This window comes from Phaethon lepturus, unplaced genomic scaffold (assembly GCF_000687285.1).
Source record: "Phaethon lepturus isolate BGI_N335 unplaced genomic scaffold, ASM68728v1 scaffold34144, whole genome shotgun sequence".
NCBI lineage: Eukaryota > Metazoa > Chordata > Aves > Phaethontiformes > Phaethontidae > Phaethon > Phaethon lepturus.
Window position 1 is genome coordinate 31,480 of NW_010537624.1, and position 15,647 is coordinate 47,126.

Genomic DNA, 15,647 nt, shown 5'->3' on the forward strand with positions numbered 1-15,647 from the left:
GAAAAAAGCGCCTGATTTTCATGATGTTGACTGGAATAACAGCTAGCTGATGCTTACCCCAGAAAGGGACTGAAGAAGGGCACAACAGCAGCTTGATATGTAAGATACGGAAATCTCTGATATGTTTTTGTCAGAACAAATCTTATAGGAAGGAATTCCCAGGCACAGAATTACTACACCTGCTAGAATAACAATCGCAATGGAATGAAACCTAATAGTAAAAAAAAAGACAGGGCAGTAGCTAACAGCAAGAATTGTTGCTATGACCTGGAGCTCCTCAGGTGTAAAGATAGAGCAGCATAAAGGAGTTTTTCTTTGTATAAAGGAACTAAAAATAAAGTTCTCAGTGTATTCATACAGTTTGTTCTACTCCTGACGGTGCTGGAAATAAACGAGTATCACCTACACACCAGCCTTAAGTCACAGGACAGGTCTCACATGGTGACAGTGACCTGTCTGTGTCATGCAAGCCTGAGAGAAGGAAGGAAAGCTGTACCTGATAGAGAGTTCAGGTAGGTACGAGACTTGCTTCTGAAGATTTCTAGCTAGTTACGTTTAAAGCAGGATAAATCTGAAAAGGAACAGAGAAGGCCTACCAAGAAGGTCAGGGAATGGAGAACCTGTCGTAAAAGGGAAGATGACAAAAGCCAAACCCAAATGCAGAACAAAGGCTGCAAATGTTAAAAGACTCTCCACTACAGCATGATCATGGAGGATTCCCACAAGCTTTTTAAAATAAACAACAGTGCTGATGTGAGAAAAAAATTGGAACAAGTTCATTCTGAACATATTTAGGCTTGAAATTAGATGGATTTTGATCATTAGGACCACAGGATTCTGAAGCAGCAATCCTGTTACAACAGTGGGGTGCAGACCCCAACTAGCTTTATGAAGAAACTTGAGAAATTAATTTTAAAAATGACATGAAGGTTCCTGATGGATAACATGCTAAATGTCACTTAGATGACCCTCAGTCAAAGCTGAAGAGCATTATGTTGGATCATAAAATCTTTCTTCCTCCAGACATAAGATAATTTTCATGTGAAGTTCAATATGCATTGAAAAGTATCTGCTTTAACTGAAACGATGAGGCATACTTTGATTCCAAATACTTTAAACATAGATGGTTAAAAAAAACTAAAAGCATATTGAATCTTTGTTATGTCAGAACAAACATACATTTCTTGGTGGAGGTGGTAAATACTCCTGTGTCCTCGCACACATGCGCACACGCACACACAGAAACCTGGAAGCCTTTCTCTGCTTCAGGAACACTTACCAAGAAAAATTTAAAGCTGACTGAACTGAATAAATGATTCATTTGACATGTCTTCAGTTTGTAGCACTTAAAGTGATATCATTGGCTCAAATGAGTGCTTTCACACCTCTGGGCCAGCAGGTCACAGGTTCAAGTCCTGGCTGGGGAACCTGGAATTTCTCCATTTTTAAATACTTGTGTATTGTGTTGGCCAGATTTTCTACTGAAGGTGTTTGCTTATTTCCCAAGTTAGGGGCATTCTGAAGATTTGTAACACATGTTAAAGAAGACCTGGGGATGTGAAAAGCATTATCACCGGAAGACTTTTACCATGGAATGGGTTGGATCATAGAACTGATCTGTGGTTTCTTTTTACCTTAGTTATACTCCCTTGTATTTGAGGATCTAGATGCTGCACTTAGAAAGAAGGAACTACAAGCCTACCACCATAAGTGATACATTTGCAAGACTCTTCTGAAAGAAATTCACATTGTAATAAAAATAGCCTCTAACTTTCGTGTTCCAGCTTTTCTTGAAAGCATTTCTCTTTTTCATCCCAAGATTTAAATGTCCTGTTTAAGTAGCGTCCAGCATAAAACCAGCGGGAAGATAGAGAACTTCTGTAAGAACTGATCCATATAAATGAAAAAGAAATCCAGCCTTTCATCAGTATGAAAACAGAATTTACATAGTTGATAAGATTTCTAAAAACTACTAATTGGTGCTTGATCAAAACAACCCCACTGAAAATGACACTAAGAGCCTGAGCCAAAAATAAGTAACACCCATTGAAGTATTGCAACTGAACAGCAACATCTTAACAACAGTAAGACTGATAAGTATTTTGATGACAACATCAAGGAACAAACTCAAAATACTAGTTCAAAGTCCCATCAAAATAGTGCCAACGTGAACTGTAGGGATGTGACGGAGTATATCTTACCTGCACAAACGATTTTGTGAAGCAGGCCTTCTTGTCATTAAATGAAGGAAACAAAGACAGACTGTTCAATTACAGTGGTTCTAACATTATGATCTTATGATATCATATTACAGATAAAGGCTTTCACAGATTGCATCCAATACTAAAATGTTAAGTACTGAAATGTATTCTCTCTGGGCTCATGGTGGTGTTAGCCTGTACTTGCCTAAAGAACTTTTAGTAATTATCCTTAAGAAACCACTGTGTTATTTGAGGTTTGTCTTTTGCAATCTGTAATAATCTGTAATATTTATAATAAATAATTTTCCAATTAAGGAAAATTAGAAAATTGGATACTTTTGGTTTAGATAACAAAAGCAAAACATCCTTTCTTCATTGCACCCACCCCCAAAAAAATCTGTTGGATGACCTGCCTTCAAAAGTTGTTCTTCCTTAGTCAACTTACTGTTAGTGCCATAAAAGCCAACTGTCTCCATCCAGAGTACATGTTCTAGTAACTGGCAGCAGGACAGGCACCAATGGGTTTAGCAGCTGGGACAAAGCATCCATGCCAGAAAATAGAGCCAACTGGCCAAGGCTGAAAAAATCTGGAATCTAAGATAAGGCCATATACACCTCATGTTAACCTGAACATGTAGCACCTGAATTATAAACTTGCTGAGCCTCCAGAAGCTCCTGTGAGACCCTTACGGGACTGGAGTGCATTTTAGACAACGTGTATTGTTACAGGGTACAGGAAATTTGAAGGGAGGAGATAGAAGTAACAGCTATAAAATGTTGAGTAGGATGGTGTGCCGGGGTCAGTGTTTAATCTAGGGACACTACCTATTTTTCTATTTGTAAAATGATCTTTGGAAACCTGTCCTGGAGTTTGTTATTGCAGTGCAGTACCACCTTTGCTTCATTAACACCTTCAGATGCTAGGAAGGTGGAATTACATGCCCCTGAACTAAAGATGTGCCCGTCTGTAAGGAAGGCGCTTTCTCATTCTGTAGGTGGCTGCCTGGAGATATTTTAATATGGAAAAAAGGAGTAAGGTAGGACTGGGACTCTGCAGTTTTAACAAATGTTTTAATAACTATTTATTGAGGGTGGGGGCATACATTACTACATCTATAACAAAGAACTTGTGGTGGTCTGACTACTAAGACAATGTCATGAATACATTCTTAGGAAAGGACAACAGCATTCAGTTTATCAGCCTGCTTATTTGTGTAACCTTATACGTACCTTTTATTCTTTTGCTGTAAGTTTTCAATTCTAGTACTTTGTGGGTTTTTATAGAACCACTTCATATTTAGAAGATCTGCAGAAAGAACAATGGTAGAACTTCAGTCAGTAGATGTTACAGATGTTCTGTGGGACCGGCTGGATAAAGAACTGCTGAAGACTCATGTTGTACTTGAAGTTTCTCTTTATCTCCACCTTAGCATTTGCAAAGCCCAGACTAGGAGAACACTGAGGATAGTGGGTAACACAAGTCAACTGCAGTGTTGTATAATGTAGGATTTTTCTTGGCCAATTTCACATGTTTTTTTTAATAGAGAAACCTACATCTGTGCTGGTCCTACCAGTTTCCCTTTCTATCAGGAAAGAGAAATAGGCACCCTGAGGGTTAGATTCCTCTCACCTGTTCTAGACATTTACTTTAGGATGACACGGTGTCCTAGAAGTGATTATGTCTTTCCATTGACTAAATAGGGACACAGCATGATTAATTCAGGTGCAGACCCTTGGAGATGCCTACATGTACTTGTTGAATTTTACCCCTTCTGGCAGAACAGATTGTTTGGATCACATTTTTGTTGCAAGGAACTCTGTATCCTTTGAAAACATTATGAGTTAGTTCTGGGCTGAGATTCCATATTAGGGGAACATGGCGTTCCTTTCAAGTTCTAGCTAATGTCACTCATGAAGATCTGGAAGTCCAGGGAAAACCGATGTGTGTACAGAATGTGTTTCCATCTGTCGTCTTTTGAGATGATAAAAGATAGCAGGGAGGCACTAGATTAATTTCTGGAGACCATTGTTCATCTTCACATTTAGGATGGCATTATGCCTCTTTCCTTTCTGGTCAGAACTCTGGACAAATGGATTATCTTTTGGGTTCAAAATATTGCAGTGATTGGACCTTGAATATTTAGTGTCTTATGCTCAGTTGTACAAATTTTTGGCGGCTTTAATTTCTGTTGATGAAGATTTTCAGTGCTTTTTCTGAAATTTGAGACATGCAGAATAGCCTTGGAAGGGTTTTCTTCATGGAACCTCACATTCCAAGTGTACATGGGAGTCAGAAAGCAGTGAACAAAGAGTCAGAAAGCCTTTTGCAAAGTTGTGGCAGAAACAACCTGACTCTTACTACAACTTTTAACAATCTACCTCACGCAGTAGAAGAGAGAAGATTCTCTTAGGAAATTTGAGCAGCCTTAGTTGAGGAACAAAAGTTGACTACCAAAAGCCTTTGAAATAATCAGGTTGGTAATTTCTTCAACTTTAACAAGAGTTTTACATCCACTGAGAGCTTTGCCTCAGTGATTTCATTTAGAGTATCTCCATATGAGGATATGAATACCCTTCTTAACTCATGAAAGAAATCCTTTAAGGCTGGTACCCTTCCCTTTAGCACCAGGAGTTTTAGAATATTTGTGAATGCTGTCCACCACATACCTCTGCATCTGTTCATGGAGGATGTCAATGAAATTATCTAAATTGTCAAATAGCACAATCTAAATGTAGAGCAGAAATATCTTCAGCTTTGGTTCACAAATGATGCAATCTCCCGAGAGAGCATAAACTTAAAACAATTCAGACTGATGTCCAGAACCTCTGGTTGGGAAGGGACATATATTACATGTAAGAAATGCTTTTTTATCTCTGTCCTTCTCTCCAGTGATTTCTTCCATGGTGAAACTGTTGCATTCTTAAATAATTTGAAGGAACTGCCTTGGTGTTGATAGCTTTGGCTTCTTTTTTATGTGTGTGATGGTGACAATTCTGAGGACCTGGAACAGAAATAAGGCTTGCTTTATGGACAGGAGGTAGGATTGGCTGTGGAGCAGTTGTTTCATAGTTATGTCAGGAACAGCTTTTTTATATACTATTTTGCTTTAAATATATGAAATACGGGATATTTTTTCTGACTGGAGAATTTGGGATTTTCAGCTCTCCAGGTACAAATTAGGCCCACACAGGCTTGCGCAGTTACAACAACTGTATATGCAAATTAGATGCTCATTTGCATAGCTGCACTTGTGCTAACAAGCACCTAAAAGCCCTTCGGTCCATCCAGTTTATGTTATGTTGTCTCCATCAGCCTAGCTTTCATCACCAATTACGGCTAACATCTGTGCCAGTACGCATGTGCGTCTAGCTGTAATCCCCTCACATGTTTGTTTTATGTGCACACGTCTGACTTAAAAAATGTCCTTTACATTTTTGGAAGCATACATCAGCTTCCTTTTGTAATTGCTATCCTAAGTTATACAACAAGCTGTCTCAATGCTTCATTTGCAAGTTACGAGAAAAGCTTAGAAACACATGGAGCAATGTAGACTAAATTATATTAAAAACACAAGTCTTTTCTTCCTTTTGTACTGCAGTTGTTTTTTCCCTGATCACAGCCAGGAGACAAGCAAGCAGAGAAAATAAATCCATATAGAAAAAGGTTTTATCATTGATTGTGAATTACAGAAAATGAATTTTTTTTTTTTACATTACATGAAAGATTATTTTGAAAGTGAGCATTAATTTCTGTGACAACTAAAATGTTTTGGTCATTCGGGGGTAGTTACACATTTTCCCTTCTCTCTGCCCCCTTACTGCCTTCTTGATCTAAGTCTTCTACTACTACCCTACTCCCTAGGGTAATATCATGCTATTGTCTCATTTGTATACTTGCTGCAACTGTCTGTGCACCAGTCATGCTTTTACCCACAAATCTTACAGCACTCTGTTCATTTAGTTCCCTTCCCTGGAAAATTGTGACCAGCATACAGCACAGTGACCCAAAATACACCATTTTTGAAAATACTATTTTTAGTTTGAATGGTAGAAACATAGCATAGCAAGGGGAAAAGTTTAACACAGCAGAAATTGTACATACACATCTGTCTTGCCATAACTTGTTCTATCCTCCAGAGGGGCACTCTGATGGGTTCATTTTTCTCAGGCATCCAAGTCTCTAGTTTACCTTATTTCAGAACACCAGCTCTCATGATTGTTCCAGAATGTGGCCTCCTGAATACCTTTCAGTCTTTGCCCTCTCCTCTCTGCCCGCCCTTTTCTTCCCCAGAAAATGAAAAGGACAAGCTCAGCAAGGTGGCATAGATAACTTTCTATTGTTATTGGTCCTGAATTTCTACTGTTGGTTTCTTAGGTGGGTTGCTGTTGCTCGCTTTGGATTTATCTCCGGAGCGCCTAGTAACTGAGTCAGCACATTACAAAAGACAAGAGATAAAGTCTACACTACTTGGACAAGTAAACAGAACATACAGTATTAAGAGAGTATTATAGGTAATTCCAGTTCAGTATGTGTCAAAACAATGATACAAATTATATATAAGGAGGATAGGTGTATACATTCTAAGGTGACTTAAGACTATTTTAAATACTCTGACACCTTTTTTCTTAAAGCTCTATATTCAAATAATGTATAAATTATTAAAATATTAGTGTATTAGCAAATGATTAATTATGCATACTAGACTTCAAGAGGTTAATAGATAATTACAGTTGTATGTATAGCCTTACAGAAGACCTTGATATAGTTGCAACTCCTTGTAACAAATACCAAGTTTACAGTATGCCCTAAAACAGCTCTTCATCATTTTGTAGCCACTAATTTACTTATAATGAGACCTAAAAATGCAGACATCCAGAACTTAACTGGCGAAGGACCAGTGCGGCAGGAAACAAGTTTCTATTGTCAACATTTCTTTACTGTTCTTTAGATAACAAAAAACTCTGCATTGGCAAACGTGCAGTACAAAATATTCTTGCACAATCTTCAAACTACCCAACTTTCATGTATATGAGAGCTCCAGCTCGATGGATTTTCAAATATTCCAACTGCTTCCTTCAGAAGAAAAGCATTGTTTCTATTACCAGTATCACTAAGTGCAAAATTAGCACCAAGTATTCTAAGAAGCCCATGTCCAGGTTCTGTCCGGTCCTTTCCATCAGATTACATTCATGTGGAAGAAGCAGTGATCCCTCAGACCTTCTTGCCTTGTCCTCTTGCCATTTACTGACTGTTTTTGTGTGGTGGTTTCTTCCACACAGGCCAGATGAATTAGTATTTTGTGGTAGAGCACAGATTTCCTTTGCCAAGAACATTTGTGTGCATCTGTGAGAAAGTGCTTTTACACTTCTGCACAGCTTTTTTCTGTGTACGCATCAGAGCCCTTGGGCATAACGAATAGCTCAACCCAAAACAATGAAGGAGTCCGTCTGAGATGATAGCCTGGCTGTCCCCATACATGGATGTTATTTGGGGTTAGATGTGGGGATGGAAGAATATGGTGGGTTTGGTCCAATGACGGCTCTTAAAATTATGCTTATTATCATAGTATCTCAGTGGGAAGCTGTGCATTAAGGGATGTAAGTAACATTTTCTGTATGCCATTTATTTTCTCATGCTGGCTTTGTTTCATGTGCCATGGGATGACTCTCTTGGGTAGTGTACTTTCACCTGGGAGAGGAAAGGGTTGTTTGAATATAATTATTACTGTATATAAATACATTCTGGAGGAAATCACCTTGCACTTGAAGCTGAAGGTGGTGAGATTTTCAATGATTTGTAAGTTCTCTGGGGAGTTCATTCTGCAGACTCGGACTGGCACCCATGATAGTTCTGCAATGTGCACAGACAAGCTTTGCCTGCCAAGTTGTTGATCACAGAATTCAAAGAGACTTTTTGAACACTTTGTTGTTTTCAGTACAAATAAAACTGTTCCAGGTGGAGTTGATACTACCTGTGAAAATAGAATGACAATGCTGGGCAGCAAGTGAGGCTGTGCTCTGCACTGTCTAGAGGCAGTCTAGATTTATCCAACTATTTGCTGTCTGGGACAGTTCTACACAGCATGAGGTTTCTGGCTCTGTAACCATCTGCAATTCTTGGATTTTGTATCTGCTTAGGGCTTTTTTCCCCTCTCTCTCTTTTGGTGGTTTTCTTTCCTGTCCTTACTCTGCCTGATTCTCAGAACACCAGGCAATCTTCACAGAAACAGATGCTAAATAGTCTGTAGCAACAGTAAAGGAGCACCTGGCTTGTTGTATTTTAACAGTGTTTCTATTTTCAAATAAATTGTCTTGTATATATGTTAGTAAATGGTAATGGAAACAGAGGTGCCACAATAAATCAAATAAAAAAAAATCAAATTCCGCATCAGCATTTCAGACGTGGACTCTGACACCTAGAATGAAGAGTTGCTTTGGTCTGCTTCAACTTGTGTAGTCTAGCTATTGGAGACAGAAAAATCAGAGTATAGCTATTTCTCCTGTGCATTTCCCCTTGCCCTTTGAGGTTCACAGCCAAGGAAGCTTTGAACAGCACTCATTCTTAAGCCCGTGGTTTGAAGATACAGTTTGCAAATGAGTGTGGGCTATTTTAGAAGGATTTTTCATTCTGTGATTTCTGCAGGTTGGTTGACAGTGCCAGAAATATGGCCCCACCTGCTCCAGTTTGCTTCCTTTGGAGTGGCTTCTGCTAGCAGCCACAATGGTCTGGGGTAGCCTTTGTTCCACCAGAATGAGGAGTGTAACCATGGCTAGCCTTGGAGAGGGGTGCCTTGGCAGTGGGGCACGCAGCATCCCTCTGCTCTTGCTTCCCGTGCAGGCCAGAAGAACCCGACCCATAACTTTTTGTACAGTTATTGACTCAAATCTATCCCTGGTGTTATCCCTATTATGACTTAATAGTCTGTATTTGGCTCATTAACATTTTAATGACATTCTTCGTGAAGAGAGAATGCTTTGTGGAAATTGCAGATTTATGGTGTTTCTAGGAAGATAAGTTTATTTCCAGCTAATACGAACCACAGCTCACTGGGACTAATGTAATGCAGCCTGTGTTACAAGTGTGATTAGTTTTATATCCTATTTTCTTTCCCCCCTCAGAGGATTATGCCCAGCTGTGCAACATTCCTGTTCCAGGATCTCGACGGCCATATGGACGAGACGCTTTGGTTGACTTCGAGGAGCACTACACTCCAGAAACTAATCCATACTTTGTTGAAGACCGTAAGCAAGTTTCTCTGTTATGTAAAATACTTGAAATGAGGGTTGTAACTTGGATTATTTTCCTGTAGCTGGCTTCATTCTTCTGTTTGCTTCTGAGTAACGTGGCCTATTTATGTTTTAGTTATTCCTATGACACTAGCTTTCAGTCAGGTGTTCTGGTTCAAGAGCCAGTGTTGTATAAGAGTCCAGTTGGGCTCAGAGCACAATATTAATTTTTAATATAGAGAAATAGTTTGTGCCAAGTGTACTAAACTTGTATTTACCAACAGATTTACAGCTAAAGGTCAAAAGGATGGCCAGTTTTCCTTCTCACAAATTAATTTTCCTTTGGAGCATGGGACAGATTTCTTCGGAGTGCATATAGTTTAAAAAAAAAAAAAAAAAAAAATCCCTTCACACCAGCTTTCCATGATTTTCCAGCAAAATTTATATGGGAGAAATTAAGAGCACGCAAGTTATTCTTGCTCAACAATGTACAGCACAGTATGATCAGAGAGTCTACATGCATGTAGCCTTCAGGCTAGATGGAATGGCCTGCCAAGCAGGGAGTGAGGGACTGTATACAGCATCTCAGTTGTACTTCAGGAATATCAGGGTTCTTTATGGGCCTGGCCCAGCTCACTGTTAAGACTTGTGGGAGGGGAACCCTGTACAGGTCCAGCATATTTCATCACAGTTTTAGAGAAGAAAAGTGGAGGTATCAGAAGGAACTGGTAACTTCCTGTGCTTTAGACACATGGCCTATGAGTGGCCACTATGCTCTTTACCCAAGTGCTTCTTCTATACAAGGAGTTCTTTTTAAAGTAATGGTAACAGGTCAAAACAGGGCAGGAGGATTACAGCACACTACTGGAAGGGTGCTACGCATTTCTTGCGGACATTACACTTTGTACATTTATACAGAATTACACAAATCAGGTTAATGAGTTCATTTCTATTTAGTATCTAAATGACCTTCTAGTTCCACACAGAATTGTAAAATGTCTTATTTCTTTATATCCAGATGATTTTAATTAAATAGTGCTGAGTGGTGATGTCTAATTGAAATGTCACATGGATGATAACTACAGCACACAATGAAAAGCCCAGAAAGATGACTGGGTAACCAATGTGATAGATAAAATACTGAGTGGGAAAGAAGCACTTCACAAGTTATAAGCAGTGGTGAATAAATATGATAAAACTGTGGACAGTTTTGAATCCACAGCTGAGTCCACTGTCTTAGGCACAGAGGTTTAAGAGCTCATGTCTCTTGCTTCCATCCTATCACTGAATCAGGTACAGTGGCAAGCAGATATACAACAAAACCCAAAACACACAGCTGTATGACTCTATCCTGATCAGAGGCATATTCTCTGACAGATACAGTTGGCACATTTTTAGGGCATCAAAGATTTCAAGGTCACAGTCCTGCTGCAGTCTGTATGAGGAATACAGCAATACCTCCCAGCCCTTGTCAGGGCTGTGTACTTCGATGTAATATTTGTCACCTGTGTGCAATCAACTTCTACAGAACCAAATATGCATATTAGAATTACAACCCAGGTCCATCCAGCTGTTTTGAAGTAGAATATTTTGTGAAGCAGAACTTGCTGTGAGTGATAAATATTTTGGATTTAGCTAGGTAAAAATTACAACATCCTGTATTTATGAGAGGGAGAGAAAAAATACATAAATACTGTATGTCAAATAAATGATGTCTTTTCTTTATTTAAGAAATATCTATGTATTGGGCGGGGAGGGACTTTCCCTTTCTTGGCACTGTTTGTTTTCCAAATTAGCAAAGATCTTCACTTTAAAGGACCCTCGTGAGCGCTCTGCAAGCTCTTTTAGAGGACTTGAGAACATACTGAAACTTGGTCAAGTTTCTTACTACATTGTTACCATACATCACGACAGTCTGCTTGATATGCTCAGTACTATTGCACTCTGATGTGTTTTACTAGGTTCAAAACTAGGTACAAAAGATTGTAATGTTTGCCACTTAATGTACACTTGTATACATGCTATGTATTATGTATGTTCTTGAGATGTCAGCAGGTACTTATGTCACATTATGTGTCCAGTGTCTCCAGAATTTATTGTGTGTGAGACTGACTGGCATGATCCTTGCCAAGAATCCCACCGTACTAGAGAAAATCCAGGGTAGAAACAATGTATGTAGTCAAAGAGAGAGGGAATAGAAATGGCGGTACAGAAGTTAAATGGGGGATGATACAGAAAGGGCAGAGTGGGAAGGGCAAAGCAGGACAAGAGAAAAGAGGGACTCAAGAACCAAGACAGGATGGGCGAAATATAAAAAGACAGGAGGACAAGCACAAGGAAAGGGAGACATTCATATTCCTAGGTAGCTTTGCAAATCTCCCTATCACAATTGTTACCACAATATAAATCAGTAAACAGATTTTAGATAAACCAATGGTTGGTATGTGTAGTCACTATATTAATAATATATCATGGGGCAGATGTATCCTACTCTATTCCACTCCAGCTCCAATTTCCCCTCCATTTCTATACTATATATTCATTACACTGGTAAACCTATGACTCTCAAATGTTCTTGACTTTTGAGGAAAAAGTCTTTTTGCTGTGATGGGCTGCCACCTGCAGTCCTGTTACATCACTGCTCCATGAATAGAAAGCTAGTGAAAAATGTTGTGCAGGACTAACAGGAGCAATTCAGTCCTAGAGAGACTCTCTGAACACATAAAAACGTCATAATTTTTAAGTATAAATCCTTCCCTATATATAAAGGCATAACTGTCAGAAAAGACCCTAACACAGGGAGCATAAAAGGCATTGTACAAACCAGTGAATGCAAAGACAACTCTTTAGTTTTGACTACTCACCATCTAGAATTACGACAAGGAGCAATTGGTAGATTATAGTATTTGTACTGGCACCAGTCACTGAAGTACCAGCCAAAGGGTTGTTAACCAAAACCACAACAGGAAAGCAGTCTCTGATTTCTTCTTACTTTCCTTAAGGCAGTTGAGATTGACTTTTTTTTTTTAATATGTTTTCTTCTAGATAAATTAGAAAGTATCTCTTCCCCTCTACACACGCCTTATTTTTCTTAGAATACTGTTTTAAGGAACTTTTCTCCCAAACTGCATTACCACTTTTTACCTTTGTTTCTATAAAGGTTGACACACCTACCAATTCAAATAAAAGGTGCTACTTGGAAAACATTGATTTATCCCTTAAAAATATACTGTCAAATTATGCAGTTTCCTTTACCAAAAAAGTCACAGATTTTTAACATGAATTAAAAACTTGAAGAGTTCACAAAGTTACTCAGTTTTCATCTTGAAACATACCACAGCACTTTTCTAGTGTATTTAAAACTCCAGATGCCGCAGACCTGCTAAAGCTGACCTAGTTTCTGCAAAGTCAAGTCACATTCCAGTAAACTCCTGAGCAATTTTCAGACTCTCACTATACATTTGGGTATACGGATTCAACAGCTCTGTAACTTACTTGTTTGCAATTCTTTTGCCACCCAGGTTTTCTGAACAGCTTTGAAGAGTTACAAGCAGAGGAATGTGGTATTCTGAATGGATGTGAAAATGGCCGATGTGTAAGAGTCCAGGAAGGCTACACCTGTGACTGCTTTGACGGTTATCACCTGGACATGGCCAAAATGACTTGTGTTGGTAAGGATAGCATATTACTTCATCTTTTTCTGTTAGTCTTTCAGCTTACTCAATCACTTGACCTACGGAGGGCCTGGAACAAAGGGGTTAGAGATGATCACCTGAATTGTATTAAAGATGCCAATTTTGTTTGACTTACTGCAAAGGCCAGTAAATACTGTTACAGAAATAACTGTGTTGGTGTTCCTCGGTTCATCTTGGTCATTACAGCTGTGTTCAGTTAAGAGCCTAAAATGAGCAGACACACATTTGTGTAAGGAAGCTTAAACTTATATCAATAATTTAACATTAGTACACGTAACAAACGTTTTTGAAAGGCCTTAGTGAGCTAAGAGGATGGAACTGGATCCAGAGTAGAAGAGTAGTTTTAGGAGCAGAGTTTCAGAGTTGTTAAATCACCTAAATATGCAGATAACCACTTGGTGGGGTCTGGCCCCTGATTCTCACTGATTTCAACAGACCCAACTATTCCTCTCATTCTCAACTTGGTAAATCTGTACAACTAACCAGGACATCTAATGACTATGTCTTCAATTAAAATAACAAAACATGGGGATGGTAAGTGGTAGTGAGAAGATGAAGGAAAGCAACACCCTTCAGTGTACAAGCCTAGTAGAGACTGTGTGTGGGTATTTCAGTTTAAGGTCTGTAATAACCTTTCTTAGCATTATGCTTCATAACCCACAGCTGAGATCGCCCAGCTGTATCATGATAAGCTGCCTGCATGCCTTATAATCTTTAGCACTTCAGGGCAAGCTGGCCACCTTAGTGAGAAAAGATGTAGCTCCTGTGTATTTCAGGCCAATGTTGCACAATATTGAGTGCAGGTAGTTTGCTGTTCACAACTCTTTAGTAGTTGACAACACCAACAGCTCCTAAAGTGTTTGGTTTTTAGAAATACAGATGTTATATTAAGAACTCGGAGCTTTTTTCTTACAAGCCACTTTTCAATCATCAGATAAGTGGTTATTAAATTTTTGTTTTTCAGCTGAATTGGGACTTGGTACTGTAACAGTGTAAGGCCCTTTAATACACTGTTCATTTCCTATGATAACTTCCGCCTCTGCCCAACTTACCTGTTACAGCTTTTGACCCAGCCTAATTCCACCTGATCTGAACTGAAAGTAAAGTTCTCAGTGTACTCATACAGCTTGTTCTACTCCTGACCATGCTGGAAATAAATGAGTATCACCTACACACCAGACTTAAGTACATGTCTTTTGATGTCCCCTTTTTGCAGATGTGAATGAGTGCAGTGAGCTGAACAACAGGATGTCTCTCTGCAAGAATGCCAAATGCATTAACACAGAAGGTTCGTACAAGTGTTTGTGTCTCCCAGGGTACGTACCTTCAGACAAACCAAACTACTGCACACCACTGAACTCAGAACTAGACAGTGAACTGGAGTAGAGGAAAATCTCCATATCCTAAGCCCATATACTCTGCACTGTATAAAGAAAAGGAAGAAAAGTATTTAACTTGAGAAGAGAAGGCACCGGAGTAGCAAATGTAAGGGGAGAAAAGCATTAAAATGTGTCAAAGGTGAGACATGATGGGCTGATTGTATATCAGCTTCACTGAAGTGACAGACCAAATGGACACATTACTCTATATGAAAGAAACGATCAAGTATATAGTGTGTTCATAAGAAAAAAAAATCTTTGAAAATAAGCAAAAACAGTGCTGTTATTTTAAACAGAAGAGCTTTGGTTTTTTGGGGGTTTTTTTTTGTTTTTTTACTATTGCTTGATTAATTTGGCATTTAAATAGTGATGGAAATATTTTATATTACTATGTCATTTTTTTGATTGTTCAGATCCTTGCCTACTGTTTCTTTTCAGACCTTTTTTCTGATCAGTACAAATTCTATGATACAGATATTCTTAGGCCTTTTTATAAGAACTGTTACACAGGGTAATGCTCCTCCTTCTCTGGAACATTGGTCAGTGACTTGTTTTTAATTTGCTAGATGTCTGCCCTGTGGAGCAGGCACCATTAGTTTTCAAATGTTTATATACCTTGGCGAAAAGTCCTTATATTCATTTTGTATTCTGTATGGTTGTTACTGCACTTAAAAGTCCTTAGAACCTTTCTTGCCAAGTTCAAAGCTGCTAGTGGACAACATTGGATTCCTTTTGTACATTAAAACAAAAGATTTTAGCTCACGTCTGTATTGTAATGTGTAAATTGAACACAAGAGAGATCTTGTATGATTACCCTAACATATTAAAGTTGTATATTAAAACTCAATAAAATTACCTTTTTTTTTAGAAAAAAGCTATTTACTAATTGTAAGCATTTTTTTTCCTTTATTGGTGTTTATGTTACAAAAATCAACCCCTCAGGTGTTTACAGTACTAGAATTAATTTACATTACGATAGTTATAGTGAGTTGCCTGGCTGGTTTTTCCTTCTCATGTTGCTTTAATAAGACCAGAATCTGAACTAGTTCATGCCTGAAGTTAGGCTTCCAGAGGGAAGATTTCAAACACAGACCTACAGAAACTGTTTGACTTGGAAACTGATTCCCATGGAATTTTTCTTCTTT

The 15,647-nt window shown here is 38.6% G+C and overlaps 1 protein-coding gene across 1 annotated transcript in view; it reads left to right on the top strand.

Moving 5' to 3' along the window:
* LOC104620354 (latent-transforming growth factor beta-binding protein 1-like) overlaps window positions 1-15,375 on the top strand; it is a gene marked incomplete at its 5' end in the record, with an annotated part of 43,777 nt that extends 28,402 nt beyond the window's left edge. Inside the window, 3 exons of the mRNA XM_010286545.1 lie at window positions 9,321-9,443; window positions 12,950-13,099; window positions 14,340-15,375. Coding sequence (XP_010284847.1) covers window positions 9,321-9,443; window positions 12,950-13,099; window positions 14,340-14,509 — 443 coding nt within the window. The remainder of the gene's footprint in view (window positions 1-9,320; window positions 9,444-12,949; window positions 13,100-14,339) is intronic.
* Between the last annotated feature and the right edge of the window lie 272 nt (window positions 15,376-15,647).